This window comes from Sander lucioperca, chromosome 15, assembly GCF_008315115.2.
Source record: "Sander lucioperca isolate FBNREF2018 chromosome 15, SLUC_FBN_1.2, whole genome shotgun sequence".
Lineage (NCBI taxonomy): Eukaryota > Metazoa > Chordata > Actinopteri > Perciformes > Percidae > Sander > Sander lucioperca.
Window position 1 is genome coordinate 18,341,968 of NC_050187.1, and position 16,600 is coordinate 18,358,567.

General features: G+C 39.8%; 1 protein-coding gene across 1 annotated transcript; it reads left to right on the forward strand.

The window, feature by feature from the left end:
- The first annotated feature begins 806 nt into the window (after positions 1–806).
- gclc (glutamate-cysteine ligase, catalytic subunit) lies at positions 807–11,391 on the forward strand. Its single transcript, XM_031303654.2, has 16 exons — positions 807–1,487; positions 2,458–2,570; positions 6,289–6,471; positions 6,994–7,107; positions 7,363–7,421; positions 7,674–7,810; positions 7,945–8,019; positions 8,242–8,358; positions 8,775–8,913; positions 9,040–9,152; positions 9,244–9,336; positions 9,436–9,540; positions 9,668–9,749; positions 9,837–9,946; positions 10,424–10,544; positions 10,657–11,391. The coding sequence occupies exons 1-16, from the start codon at positions 1,338–1,340 to the stop codon at positions 10,836–10,838; spliced, it is 1,893 nt and encodes a 630-aa protein (XP_031159514.1). The 5' UTR covers positions 807–1,337; the 3' UTR covers positions 10,839–11,391.
- Positions 11,392–16,600: the final 5,209 nt, after the last annotated feature.

The following is a 16,600-nucleotide window of genomic DNA, read 5'->3' on the forward strand; positions in this document are numbered from 1 at the left end:
AACCAGAAAAATCAAGAAAATGAAGTGTGTTGAGAGTTGAGAGTTAAGCAACATCCTTATTTGGGGCAGATGTCAGTGCAACACACCCTCTCAAAACATTCGAGTGCTGTGTCATTATTACTATAACTCTTTTCTTCTATGATGTTGCATTCAGGTGTTCCTGATAAGCTGGTACTTCCCAAATTTTAGTTGTAAACATGAATCTTTCATTTTAATACTGTGGTTTGGAAATGATAAGACAGGGGACCCAATGAGTAAATAGCTTTGTGGTGGTTGTTGTAGAAAAAAATAGCACTTCTGTTTTGTGCTTCTTGTGAGCAATGTGTTTCATTTTGTCTTTCAGAAAATGGCTAGCCATGGACAATAACTTGTAAAAGAAAACAAATTTAAAAAAAAAGAGAAGGAACGAATGAAATTAGCAGGTTTAAACAAACTGAACTATGAACATCTTAATTTAGGACACATTAAAATGTTTTTAATTATGTAATTGTTTTATGTTGTATTAGCAACTGTGATTTTTCCCCACACTGATTATGAATTTACAGAATGTAGTGTCCTGGGTCTACAAGCAGAGTTTGGCTTCTGTTATTGTTTATTATTATCCAATGTTCAACTGTGTCTAAGAGGACTTACCCTTATTTTACATACATGATCCCAAGAAAAGACGGTAGGCCTACAACCACTGCAGACCACATTTTCTGGTGATTTCTGCCTTGCTTATCTGTAAATCGCTATTTCCGGCCGTACTTAAACGTAGCATCGCTACAGGCAACCGTCTGCTAACAGGTCAGTGGGAAGAATGCTGAGTCATTGTTGCGTCAGTCCGCTCCGCCTGACGACATCACGTGTGTGAAACCAGGAGGGCGTACATATGTACAACACATCCCACTGAGAGAGAAGCAGACAACGACCTAACGACTAGTTCACCTCCCTGTCATCCCATCACAGAGCTGCACACTAACCGAGCCGAGGTTAGCTGGCACTAACTAAGTAACGTTAACTCGTCGGGTTTTTTCCGGGAGAACAGCCATATCAGCCCTCGGGTGTGCTTCACCGAGCTAACAAGGCATTATAAAGTGATGAGCAGGGGCCTCTTCCTTCTGGATGCCCTGCTAAGGTTACCGACAGGGTACGCCGCTTAACAGCACCAAGAGACTCTGCTTCAGCCTTTGACCTCCCGGACAGCACCTTAAGGATCCAGGCTCTGCCGGTTGTTTGGACCGAGACTTCATGCTAGCTCCGTGCGAGTTGGACAAACAAGCTAGCTAGCTAACGCTCGGCCTGCAAGTTCATATAAGACACCAGCCGTCAGATCACACTTCCAGCCTGTCTGTGCGATGGGTTTACTGTCACAGGGGTCTCCACTGAACTGGGAGGAAACCAAGAAGTATGCAGACCACATCAGAAAGCACGGCATCATTCAGTTTCTCAACATCTACAATAAGGTGAAGGAACGTCAGAGAGATGTGTTGAAATGGGGCGATGAGGTAAGAAACGAGCTTTTGTACTTAAAATGATCCAACGTGTGGAAAATGTTGCTGCTGTCTGTTAATGCCTTAGATAGATCTGTCTGTCATGTGTCTGTGTGCATGATGCAATAGTGGCCTTTTATTGATTTAGAAAACTATTTTACTGTTTTTACAGTAACTGTAGAAAACAAAAACGTTTAACTCAAATTAATCTGCAACTTTCAATATTGTGTAATTTCGTAAGAGGATTTGCGTGTACAGAAGGTGCTGCCATGACATCTTCCACTATGTATAACAGTTAACGTTATTATCTCTATGTAAGTTGATTGAAAAGGTAATAGTTGTTACTGGTTGCATTTCCCAGTATTAGTGTCAGCATAGTTGCTAATAGTTATTCACTAGTTAAAATAAACATCTGCTTATAAAAGTTAATTTTTGAGTATTAGCAATTATTCAGTCTCCTAGTAACTGTCTTATAATGCTAATAATCCAGACAGTACTACTGCTAATTCAGGAAGACACTCTCTGTTTAGTAAACGTTAACACAAAGCCTGCTGTACTGTACTATTTGTTAACATACAGCTTGTGGACTCTTCTGTTGCAACCTGAGGCTTTTGTCTTTTATTCAGAACTTAACACTAGTTTTTGCCCGCCACCAGTCCACAAAACTTCAGTGTGCTATAGCTTGAACAAAGTGTTTTGGTTTCGAACAATGTGGAATGCTGTTGTTATAGATTAATCCCTCTTTCAGACAGGGGATTACAGGGCAGCAGAGTCAAAGTCAAGGAAACATAACTGATGAATTGGAATGGATGTGATGGCGTCCCACTCTGATCTTGAACACGTCTGCTTTGTGCTGTAGTCTAGCGCGGATTAAAAACTTGGTTTAGAGGTTAAAAGAATATGTTGAACGAATAAAGCCGTGGCTGTAAAGCATGTTTGAATGTTTGACTGATAATGTGTCCTGTTTGTATTATTTACTTTTAAGGTTGAATACATGTTGGTGGAATTGGATGACAAGGATGAAAAGGTTCGACTCGTCCTGAACGGCGGAGATGTTTTGGAAACTCTCCAAGACCAGGGTGAAAAGATAAACCCCAAGTAAGTAAGCTCGCCACAGACTACATATTAAAATATGTAGATGTCTCCATACTGTGTAGTTTTAAAGGAACAGGCCGACTTATTGGGACTTTAGCTTATTCACCGTATCCCCCAGAGTTAGATAAGTCCATACATACCCTTCTCATCTCCGTGCGTGTCGTAACTCTGTCTGACGCACCCACTGCTAGCCTAGTTTAGCCCCGATCCTGGAGGTAACTGGCTCCAACTAGCCTACTGCTCCCAATAAGTGACAAAATAACGGCAACATTTTCCTGTTTCCATGTTGTGATTTGTATAGTCACAGTGTGTACAAATAACAAGGTCACATGAGACACAGCCATCTTCTAACCGTATATAAACTGGGAACTATATTCTTAGAAGGCGAAGCACTGCTACTTGGGCGGAGTGATTAGCGCAACACCTGAAAAGCACCATTGTTACTCTCTGCTCATCACCACGGGGCTTCTCAGGTGCTGTGAGCAAATCACTCCACCCAAGTAGCAGTGCTTCGCCTTCTGAGAATATAGTTCCCAGTTTATATACGATTAGAAGACGGCTGTGTCTCACGTGACCTTGTTATTTGTACATGCTGTGACTATACAAATCACAACATGTAAAAAGGAAAATGTTGCCGTTATTTTGTCACTTATTGGGAGCAGTAGGCTAGTTGGAGCCAGTTACCTCCAGGATCGGGGCTAAACTAGGCTAGCAGTGGGTGCGTCAGACAGAGTTACAACATGCACGGAGATGAGAAGGGTATGTATGGACTTATCTAACTCTGGGGGATACGGTGAATAAGCTAAAGTCCCAATAAGTCGGCGTGTTCCTTTAAACGAGAAAGACCATAAGTTACTTAGATAATTTTGTTTTTGTTTGGTTTATGGCTTCCTTCCTCCAAATATGCATTTGTATCTTGTGAAGTCATGCATGGTTCAAGTGAAAGTTTTCTGTCTGGAAGTAATCATACCCACAAATAGATCATCAAACTCAGTTATAGCAACACTTACATTCTTAATCTGAATGACATTTAAGTAAATGCCACACCTCAAATGTCAAGTGGCAGTGCTGTTGTTACATTAATGGTTTGTTTTGGATCACAGTGGGCTATTGACGGGCTGATAGTAAAACCTTGGCCTGATATGTCACGCTTCACAAAAAGTAGAGGCAAGACTAGACTCTGTATAGAGGTTAAATCATCAGGTGTCATCACGCACACTTACACAGGTATTTGTTTTGTTATCACTAAAGCCGCAACATACCCACATCATTATTTTATGTTTGGCAGATAAGACCACTTCTCAGGATTGTGTTGATCCTGATCCTAAAATGTTAACATGAACAGGGACAGTTGATGACGGACACGGCTCTCAAGAGAAATATACACTAATATGATTTTGCGATGAACCACACACACTGCAGCTGCTCAGTTAGGGGTTGTTTGGCTAAAGTTCTTCAGTTGCTGCATAATCTATATTGACTTTTAGGGATTTTTCTTTATTTCTCTGCTTGTTGTGAGGCGCGTGGTCCATTGCTTCGGTTGCTTTCTGCACTTTATTTTAGTAGCTCACTCCCACTGCAACATCCACATTAGGACAAATCCCTCTGGCATGTAATTCTCATAGCTCCACCCAACTTCAACGAAAACAGATCTCTAATCGGCTAGATAGAACACCTGGATCGGCGTGATCAGTACAGCAGAGGCAGGCAGCATTGCCCTGTTAGTCTCACCGCGTTTCACTCGCACTGAATTTGCCTGCAAGCCTATATATAAATCGGACTGTCAATTTGACTTTCAAAGTCACCATTTATTCATCATTTATATTACATGTGATGATTAAGTCCTGGGTGCTTTTGCTCACATGCACAAAGCACACCACACAAACAAGTCTGATCTTTTTTAATGAAATGTTGCAGCATTTTAAAAAAAGTTCTATTAAAACATCAGCTTTTCCAATTCACACCAGTTAGTGCCATTAGAAGCAGCTACAGCTCTCAGTTCTTATGAGTGTGTCTCCTCTAGCTTTGCACACCTAGATCTTCCCTGTGACAGATCCCCTCGGACTCCTTAAAGTGGGTCGGGAAATGTCAGCAACCTGTTATTATTTATGTGATGAGCAGTGTTCTTCCTCACATGTTAGTATTTAGTCCAAAAATGGAAGATGTTTGGAACCAACAAGTCTCTTATTTTGTAGAACTCAGAGGAAGACAAATCCCCTAAAGTGTAAAACAGCACTTAAGGATTGACCAAGAGAATGAGGAAAAAGAGTCTCTGGTCTATTAAGACAAAAATGGAACCTTTTAACTAGAGCTGCAAAGATTAATCGATTAGTTGTCAACTTTTAAATTAATCGCCAACTATTTTGATAATCGATTAGTCGGTTTGAGTAATTTTATTTAAGACAAAAGTAAAAATTCTTTGATTCCAGCTTGTTAAATGTGAATATTTTCTAGTTCCTTCTCTCTTCTGTGACAGTAAACTGAATGTCTTTGAGTTGTGGGCAAGACATTTGAGGACGTCATCTTGGGCGTTTGAGAAACAATGATCCACATTTTTCACCATTTTCTGACATTTTATAGACCAAACAATTAATCAATTAATCGAGAAAATAATCAACAGATTAATCGACTATGAAAATAATCGTTAGTTGCAGCCCTACTTTTAACACAAGATAATTTGTCTTATCCTATTTTAAAAGGTTACATATTTGTCTTAATAGAACAGAAAGTCCTTTTGCTTTTGATAGTGTTAGTGCGCTCTGTGTCCCAGAGAAGGTTCAGTGTTTCATCAGTTTGTTATACCCGTCATTTTGATTTATACCCCAACATACGTTTCTATCTTGTACATAGCATGTAGCCCACATAAAGTTCCTGAAACCTTATGGAATTGGATTTACTTTGACTCACTGTGAACTGCAGGAATTTTATATTGTGTGCATTTTAACATCATCTCTGATCTGGAAACATCTCAGAGATAAAAGGATCTGAGTTCAGTTTGAAGGATTTCAAAAAAATAAGGTGTCCCTCTTTGAGCTTGGATTTTTTTTTTTGTGAATTTAAGGGAAATAGTTATTTTAATGAAGTCGAGACAAACTGTGAAAAAAGTGAACCTATTTTCTCAGCAGTGTCTGGGTGTCTCTTTTTTCAACATAACTGTTGAGATGGTAAAAAAAACAAAAACAAGTTTTACAAAAGTGCTCCAGATAAATCCTACAAAATGTATTGTATAGGTGATGTGAGGATATTTGGCCTATGCACATAACAATCAGAGCTCCTCCTCCCGGAAATTCCATTTGCATGTCCAAACTATAGTAAAAATTCTTCTTCTTCAAAAAAGAATTCTCTACAGGCGATGTAAATGTGTTTGTACAAGCTCGCTGCGTGTTATGCTTGCTTGCTGCCCATGACGTTGGTCTGAATCTGTGGAGCCAACTTCAACCAGGGGAAATACCAGTGACAGTGGGAATAGTAGAGCCCATGCATTCCTCATTACTGCCCCTCTGTCGCACACACACCAAAGAGCACGCTCTGGAGCACAAATACGACACGTTCGTTTGCCGTGCCAAGATTACGGCTGACATACGATAAAGGAAGAGCGCTCAGTTTATCCAATCAGAAAGGTCATCGTGATACCAAGATCAGGGGCGTTTTCTCGATGGCCTCCTTTCTTGCTGACCTATAAAAGTAAAATGTTATGACAACACTTTTCATATTTGTGCAGTCACCCCACACTTTGGAGACCAGAGTATGGCAGCTACATGATTGAAGGAACCCCAGGGCAGCCGTACGGCGGCACAATGTCAGAGTTCAACACTGTGGAGGGCAACATGGGGAAGAGACGACGAGAGGCCTCATCGGTCTTGAACCAGAATGAAACCCTCTGCACCATCACCTCGTTTCCAAGGTGCTTTGCTTTACATTGAGCAAGTGTTTGAACCCTTGTTGATAACTGTTAGTGGAGATCAGAACCGTGTCCATAGATTGATATGCAGTCTTTGCAATTGTGTGCAATATATTTTATTAATCAATTTGACGGATTCTATGTTTACAATATTGACCATGAGGTTCTTTTAACTTTAAAACAGTGTTTGATTGGGCTTAACAGAATGAGCAACAAAAATGTACATTTTGATTATCATATTTCAGAGCTGCAACGATTAGTTGATGAGTTGGTCAATCTACAGAAATTAATTGGCAACAAATTTGATCATGAATAAATCGTTTTTTAGCAAAAATGCTGATTTAAAACAAGACATTTGACATATGTAACCTTAGATTGCATTTTCTTCTATTTTCTTTTATATTGTTTAGACAAAATAATTAAGGAATCACTTAATTGAGAATAATTGGCAGAATAATCGTTACTAGGAACAATAATTGTTAGTTGCAGCCCTTAGGTATGTATGTTTTGATCCTTTTTATTTAGGTTAGGTTGCCCAGGTTTCACCAAACCAGAGCACCGGCCGACCCCTGTTGAAAAGGGAGTGTCGAAGTCACTGTTCTTCCCAGATGAAGCCATCAACAGACACCCAAGATTCAGGTAAGCTTCATTATTCTAGCTTCCTACAGCCTGCACGTGTTTGACTTTACTAGTAAATTGCAGGATTGTTGACCTTTGCTCATGATGAGCAAAATCAGCTACTTAATAAACATATAATTGAATATATATATATAATCTGCCTCAAAAATCCAGTGCTATAGCTATGCTATGCTATAGTGTGCAGCTGTGAAAGACAGATTGTGCCTGTAGATTATGACTATAAGTGTGTGTGTGTGTGTGTGTGTGTGTGTGTAGCACCCTTACCAGAAACATACGTCACAGAAGAGGAGAGAAAGTCGTGATTAATGTGCCAAGTAAGTTTGAATGAAATGACAGGTATGAACAGTACTATATAGTTTTTATCATAAAAAACTTCATCAACAACCATTAACGGTACATTAAAAAAACAAAACACGTTGACATTATTCTAACTGTGTGTGTGTGTATATATATATATATATATATATATATATATATATATATATATATATATATATATATATATATATATATATATATATATATATATATATATATATAAAACACTATTCCTTCTCGTGTTTCAGTCTTCAAAGACAAGTGCACTCCATCTCCATTTGTGGAGGAGTTTCCTGAGGATGATGGTGAAGCAGCGAGGGCAGCTCTGCCTGATCATATCTACATGGACGCCATGGGCTTTGGCATGGGCAACTGCTGCCTGCAGGTACTGAATGAACTGAGTCAGAGTCTTTGTTGCCTTTTAACAATCCTTTTGTTTTCAAACAGGAATGTAAAACTTTACGATCCCAATAAGTGATTTATAAATGTACTTCAGCCCCTTTTTTCATGCTTTTGCAGGTGACATTCCAGGCTTGTAGCATTGATGAGGCAAGATACCTTTATGACCAACTAGCAACATTCTGCCCCATAGTGGTGAGTCGATAAATGAAGCTTCCTGTCAAATATTGTGACTATTTACCTGGCTTCTTCTTCATCTGGACTCTTATATAACTAATAATTAATTAACTGAATCAAATATTTTGAAAATATAGTCATTGTTTTTCTATAATCTAAATAAGTCAGAGATACAAGATTGTGTGGCTTTGTTTATTGTTCCCATAACTTCATAAAACACTACTGAAACTCTCTTTCCAGATGGCGTTGAGTGCGGCCTCACCCTTCTACAGAGGCTTTGTGTCAGATAATGATTGTCGCTGGGAAGTTATTTCTGCCTCGGTGGACGACAGGACGCAGGAGGAACGCGGGCTCAAGGTGAGCCGGCAGACTGATAATTGATTAGCGTGTAAAAAAACATGCTTCAGTCAAGTCATTATTTTGTGAATGTGTTTTGTTTAGTTAAACCTCTGTCTGTCACTTTTCATTATTGACACTATAGTATACATGTGTGGGTCAACCTTTTTCATAATTTGATTAGGTTATTTATTTTGTCCAATGTAGGAAATGCTACTGTTGTCTCTGTATTACTGAATTACTGGAGCTTGGTATGTGTTTACTTAGATGACTACCATCATAGACCAGAACCATGCATTCTAATTGTACTTGCTGCATCTTTAAACCTTTTCTCAAGCAAAAGGCAAAAGCATGTCACATAGATATCACAGTAACATTGTTATGCTTTAGGTTTGTATTTTGAGTATAATGTATGAAAATTACTTTTTTCCTCGAAGCCTTTGAAAAACAACAAATACCGGATCTTCAAGTCAAGATACGATTCAATCGACAGCTACCTGTCTAGCTGTGGTGAGAAGTACAATGACATTGATTTGACGATAGACGAGGAGATCTACAAGCAGCTGCTCGATGCAGGTACAGTACAGAGGAAGTTATATGTCTAAAACACTTACATCAATAGAAATATTCAACTTCGCAGTCAGATTCCACTAACAGATGTTTGCGCAGTAAAGAAATGAAAAATCAGCTTGCTGTGTGTAGGAATTGACAAGCTGCTGGCCCAGCACATAGCACACCTCTTCATACGAGATCCACTCTCCGTCTTTGAGGAGAAAATCCACTTGGATGATGAAAACGAGTCTGATCACTTTGAGGTGAGTAGAAGAAAGCCAACCATGTGTCAAAACACAATACAGGCTTACCTCCAGTGTAACTGAGTATTTATTCAAACTTGTCTTCCTGCAGAACCTTCAGTCGACCAACTGGCAGACGATGAGGTTCAAACCTCCACCTCCGAACTCCGATATCGGCTGGAGAGTTGAGTTCCGCCCCATGGAGGTAAATACAACTGACCAGGCTGTTAGTTGTAATCTGTGTTTATATTCGATGACATGGCCTTTCAAATACAGACAAACACATGATGGTTTGATCTTTCAGGTGCAGCTAACTGACTTTGAAAACGCTGCGTATGTGGTCTTTGTCGTCCTGCTCACCAGAGTGATCTTGTCCTATAAACTGGACTTTCTGATCCCATTGTCAAAGGTAAAAACAACTCAACATTTTTACAGTGTTTTATAAAATGTTAAGAGGAATTAGATTAAGGAAGTAGCACATAATAATATACTTTGCAGACAGTGCTCTGATACAGTAATCCCTTGTCTTTCTTTAGGTTGATGAAAACATGAAGGTTGCTCAGAAGAGAAACTCTGTCCAGGAGGGCATGTTTTACTTCCGAAAGGACATCTTTAAAGGTGGGTTAGAACAAAAAGTACAACGTAGGGTCAGTGCTAAAAGCCTCACATAGGAGTAGCTGATCTATTTGTATTTTGCACCAATAGGCTGCAACCCAGTCCTTGATGGCACAGCCTCAGCTGAGAACGGCTTGGAGACTGATGGTCCTAATGAGGAGTACACGCTAATGAGTATCGACACAATCATCAACGGAAAGGTAATTATTGGCTTACGCTTGATGACAATATTTCAACAACTATTGGATGAATACAAACATTCATGGTACCCAGAGGATGAATCCTACTTACCTTTGCTCTAATGCCACCATGACGTTGACATTTTGTAGGTTTGACGCGTGATTGGTCTTGACAACTATTGGATGGATTACCATGAAATTTGCTACAAACATTCAGGTTCCCCTCAGGAATAATTCTATCAACGTTCACTTTCATATAGCCTCAGCTGTACTTTGTGTTTAGTGCTAATTAACAATTGTAACACACTATACTTGAGTTGGAATAATGGGAGGTTTTCCTGTTCCTCTCATTCTGTCTACATTGCGTGATCGTATTTAGTTCAAATCACAGCTGGGCATTAGTACAGTCTCACAGAGCCGCTAGCATGGCTGACGACTCCCAGTCTTGTTTTAAGCCCTCTAATAATTACTGCTGTTTTCTTCTGTTTTTATCACCAGGAGGGAGTATTTCAAGGGCTTATACCAATCCTTAACTGCTATCTGGAAAACATGGAAGTGGATGTGGACACCAGGTGCACCATTTTGAATTATCTGAAGCTCATCAAGAAACGTGCCTCAGGTAAATTTGCATTAAAGGGCAACACTTAATGTTCTCATAAGCCAGAAGCTGATTTTTTCTTTATGCAGCTTCAACTCTGAGCGCAACTCCTAATTTTTGTGATCTGAAACAGGCGAACTGATGACCATGGCCAAGTGGATGAGGGAATTTGTTGCCAAGCACCCGCAGTATAAGCAGGACAGCGTCCTAACTGACAAGATCAACTATGACCTATTCAGGAAGTGCGACAAGATTGCGAAAGGCGAAGAGCAGTGCCCGGAGCTCATTGGAAACCCAGTAAACCGGTTTAAATGAGAAGCGCTGCAGAAATGCACCACCATTCTACAAACTCGCATTTAAAGAAAGACCAAATGTGTGGCTCAGAACTAAAGCGGTCCAATTTTAAGAGAATGCAAAACAGCATGTATGTGTATATATACTGTATCAGATTTGTATCATTACAGATTTTTTTTAATAGGGTTAAGACATGCAAAAGGTTGTGTAATAGAAATCAGATGTGTATTTATTTTTCTCTGGAAATAAAAAGGTATCTGTGCGAGAATATAAATGTAGCAAAGAGTTGTACAGTAGTCTACTTTTAATCTTGTGTTCTATAAATACTGTACTTCCACTCTTTAAAACATTAACATCGTGGGCATATTTTTGTTCTGGGTATGAGCTTTCTTCGCTTTTTGTAGTGATTTTTTTTTTAATTTCTTTTGCATTTTAAGAGAATTGTTTGCTTTGCTCTGCTGACATTGTAGTGGGACCTTAGAGGTAGTGTTGCATTCAGTTGGAAAAGGTGAACCATTGTTTGCAATGTGATGTTGCTTCAAAATAAATCTGCACAACAGGAGTCTTCTTACAATTTCAGTGTATAGTATATGGATGTATGTACTGTAGTGTTTTATGGAATTCTTTTTATTTAAATGAGCCATAGGAAGTGGATTTAATTTAGCCACCACAAAAGCATCCACATCAAGCTTGATCTTGATCAGCCTTCATAAAAAAAAAAAGTCTTGAAATCTGTCCAACTAGCTACATTAACAGCATTTTCATTGATACACCTGCAGTGAGCAAATTCACATTATTTGAATGGCGGATAGCAACCAGGAGCCGACAGAAAGTCTCCGTAAGAATTTACTTGTGTCCTGAATAAAGGACCTGTTAAATAAACCAAATGTTTTCGGCACATATGACAAACTGTAATATGTTGACATATGTAGGTGCGTTTGGGTGGCTTTGCCAGTCCTGACCTCCATGAAGAGAGGTCGAAGGTCAGGGTCTGACAGAGCAACACAGCTAAAGCTGTTTGAAGTGCATCTCTCCACAATCTTACCACTATGTCACCTTTCCATAATCTTAAATACAGCTTCTATCACTAAACACATCAGTTATTCAGTTAAATCCCTCACAGCATATTTTTAACAGGTTTTGTAGTCAAGAACAGCACACAAACTGCAGTAACGCTTTGAGCAGGGGTGGTTTTAGTGATTTGTTGTTGAGGTCTGATGTGAGATTTCATGTGAGGTTTTCCATTTTGCTCAATGCAATCGTTGCTAGTATCCAAAAACTATTTGGAGGCAGATCTTTGCGGTTAACAATACCACAGACCTGAAGGACAAATAAGAATTCCTAATGAAGTAATACAAATGCCCTTAAGTCAGTTAGAGGAAGACATGAAGAAGTAACTGTAGTGAATAAAAAAAGATGTACGATCCTAAAAAAAAAAAAAGGCCAGTGGACTTAAACAAAACAGCAGGGAAAATTAAGGAATCAGAATGTGGATAGCATGTGGCTGGCTTGATAGTGTGTTTAGCCATTAGCTTGCCAGCTACAGCAGTTTACCAAGTAGCACTGCAAGTAGTCCTTACATCACCAACCTTTGAAACACTTCCTATTTCACTATTAATTTGGCTTTGGCACTGTGGTATAGTCACATCCAATTTCAAAAGTGTCATTACACACATTACAGATAACACATAGCTCGCATATCAGGCACAAACTCTGTCCTGTCTGTGTTGTCCTGTGCACCATTTTATATACACCACTCCTTTCTTTCCAACTACTCCTCCTAGTGGACACACACACACACACACACACACACACACACACACACACACACACACACACACACACACACATACCCCTCTGACACGCCAAAAAAGAAGGTGCTCTACACTCAGCATCCTTCCTCTCAGAGAAAGTCATGATGCCACAACAAGTCACACGCAGAAAATCAAATGCAGCTAGTTGGAAAGCCAATAATGATAGAGAACAGACAGGAACGCTAAAGATGTTCCTGATATTCTTTTTTTAAGTCTTTTCTTTTACAGTAATACTTGAAATGTCCAACAGCCAATACCTGAACATTTTCGTCCACAAGGTGGTGGTATTGAATCACAGCTATACATAACACTGAGCTGCAGTGACAAATAACAGTAAGAGCATTGCCTCAATTTGACCTCTTGGACCAGATAATGATTATGGCTGGTACAGCCTCCCCATTAGAATGGGATATGCATGCATTAGTGTGTTTAAATAGTTGGTCTTCAACACAAACATGCTTTGATGATAAATGTTTAGAAATTCTGCAGAGATATTGAAACAAAACTTAGTCTCCATAGGATTTTGGGGAGAATATAGTAATACGAGAACAGTGAAATTACCATAAAATAGTTCACAAATACAAAGTAAAAAAAAAAAAAGGTATTAGAGACACTTGATGTGAAAACGTGTTTAAAGCAATAAATATGCAGCAGGTCAGTGAATGTTACAGCCATCTGTCCCCACTAATCCCGTGGAGAAATAGGTTTTTTTCACAGCAGACATTTTGACTTGTAATAGAAAGCGCAGGTGTTACTAGTAACATTTATGGTTCTGATCGACTCAAGTGTGGCCGGTGACAGTGAGCCAGCATGCACAATACCAGGACCCTGAAGCTGAAGCAGCTAAATTGAATTCAGCCATAATTCATTTTATTATTTACACTTGTGCTTTTCTGCTGTGACATGTCTTCTGTGAAAATAGGCTCTCAGTGATCTGATCAGAGCTGATGCAATACAGTATGTACACTGGACATTTTCTAGAAACCGTACACAGAGCAAGTCAGTCATGCCAGTCTAGTAGCGTATTGAGCAACCTGTCAATGGCATGTGCCTTATGAAAACCTTAAAGGGGAACATCAAAGTCTGTTTACAGGTCTTGGGGAATGTCTATGTGAAAAAAGTTGTATGAAGCCTTTTGTGGCTTCAGAGGGAAAAAGTCTTAAAATGCAGCTCAACGTTGGTGGAAGCTGAAGACAAGTTTGAAAATGAAAGAAATCTGGAGGTGTGGAGATAGAAAGTACCAGATCTTAGTAGTACAGTTTTCATCTCTGGTCGAGGCTACATTAGCCACTACTTGCAGAAGATTGTGTCATCCGGCGACTTTTGCGCACAGAAACTTGAGTGAAGATATACCTCTTCTAAAGAGATCATCATGTTTTTTAATCATCCATGTCCTCCTTGGCTACTAGCAACTGCGTGGAGGAGGGGTGGGGGCGGTGCGCAATCACGGAAGGCTTCTATCATGGCGCCAATAGTTTTGTTGTCATTACTTTTAATTCCTCATAGGGGCGACAGAAACTACGCACTATAGCTTTAGCACATTCTTGCAATTCAAGCATAGACAAAGAAATGGACAAAGTGACGCTGTAGACGCTCCAGTGAAGGATATTCATTCATCAGAGCATACGTAAAGTCATGGTGCCTTGGGAAAAAGAAAATGAGCTTGGAGGACTACATCCATACGTCTCGGCAATGACTCAAATAACGTATTGATGAAGTCATCTGGAATAGCAAAGAAAGCAGTCTTGCAGGACTCACAGAGTTCATCAAGATTCGTTGGTTTCATCTTCCAAGCCTCCTCCTTTATCTTACCCCAGACATGCTCAATAATGTTCATGTCTGGTGACTGGGCTGGCCAATCCTGGAGCACCTTGACCTTCTTCGCTTTCAGGAACTTTGATGTGGAGGCTGAAGTATGACAAGGAGCGCCATCCTGCTGAAGAATTTGCCCTCTCTTGTGGTTTGGAATGTAATGGGCAGCAATAATTTGTTGATACTTCAGGCTGTTGATGTTGCCATCCACTCTGCAGATCTCTCGCACACCCCCATACTGCATGTAACCCCAAACCATGATTTTTCCTCCACCAAACTTGACTGTTTTCTGGGTGAATCTTGGGTCCATGCGGGTTCCAACAGGTCTTCTGCAGTATTTGCAGCAATTGGGATGCAGTTCAATGGATGATTCATCAGAAAAATCAACCTTCTGCCACTTTTCCACTGTCCATCCTTTCACCAAGCTGTGGGCCTTTGCAAATGCAACACACTTTTTTAGTTGTCTTCTGTTTAATGCTGGTTTGTGAGCACTAATTCGGCCATGGAGGCCACTGCGTGAGAGAATTCGACAAACTGTTGTTATAGATACAGGGGTTTCTGGTGGCCAGCCCAGAAAAAGGGCTGGCCCTGGACTGTCGAAGCAACAAACGGTCCTCTCGAACAGTTGTCTTATGGGGTCTGCCTGACCTGGACTTGTCATGAACTTCACCAGTTTCTTCATATCTTTTTCTTATCCTCTCCACTTGACGTTTGGATACATTGAAGATGTCTGCCACCTCAGCAGCAGACTTGGTCTTCAGGCTCTTGTTGATCAGCACTTTGGTCTGTGGTTGAATCTTTGGCATGTTGTGAGAGGTCAGGTTGTACTTCACATGAAGGTCTGGTGTGCTGGAGTTCTTTTTATACACACCCAGGAATGTGTTAATTACAGTATTTGTCACAGGTGAAACTCTAATCTGTGATTGGTTGAATCATATAAAGACACGACAAGACTTTTGTCCAAGCCAAATCTGACCTTTCTGTCCTAATTCAATGATAAAACTCAATGAATGATACAAAACTTTATTTTGGTATAATAAGCATAATCCAGAAGCCTTTGCCTTTCATATAAACCATTTCTGATTCCAATTGATCAACTACAAGTCAAGTTATTATTTGTTGTTCCTACAACTTAGATAAGCGACAAGACTTTTGTCAGGCACTGTATATAAGAATGGACCAACAGATCCCGTTGCTCTGGACGGAGACCAGTGAAGGCCTTTAGAAGCACTTTTCCGGTGATTGCTGAGCGTTACTGCACAGCCTCCAACTGAGAGAGACAACATAAATGTGACGTGAGCAACGTGTCTGAAAGTTGGAAGTCTTCTGGTAGCTGTGCCAAGAGAAATCTCAATCATTCCCAATCTTGCAGAGACGGAGAGTGTAGGTATATGTAAGGAGATAACATGGACACAGGCTAATTATTGCTAACTAAAATGCTAGTTAACATTAGTAATTAAACTTAAACAGCTAATGTAAGTCTAAACTGCCTGCGATCTTCTCCTGTACTATTCGGTAATTCCTCTACTATGCGACAGTAAGTCGCGTGGTTATGACACAATCGTTAGCCTATTTTTACAAAAACGTATACTACGGAGCCATAACGTGAGGTACAAGGTAATGGAGCCTTTTATACATTGTCGTGTTTCTTTAGAAATAAACAATGGACAAATAAAGTCTTTAAACGCTTCAGATGTAAAGTTATTCGCTGTCAAAGTGATGCCAAAATGAATGGCAGTCAATGGAATGCTAACGGGGGGTGATCGCTTTGTAGCATCAAAATGGCGCCATAGGAGATTCGAGCTCTGAAGCGAAGCTACCCCCTTGATAGGAGGTACGCTTTTTGGAGGCTCGCTTGTTCTCTTAATACATCCATGCGCTTACCCCCTTGAATTCAAGTTGGTTGCTGAGAGTTGCATGTTGGGCAATTGTGTATTAGCATACTTAGCTCATTATTTTCATTATTTTTGTTGATTAATTTAATTGAAAACAATAATATATTAAACAAATGTCACAACCCACCCACCAACAAAGCAAGCAAATATGTCAAAACGTTTTTAATTTTGGCATTTCCACATAATACAGGACTACAGAAAAACAGGAGAATGACAGTTTTGTTTTTTGTCTGCCATTTCTGTTCTTCAATTGAACACTTTC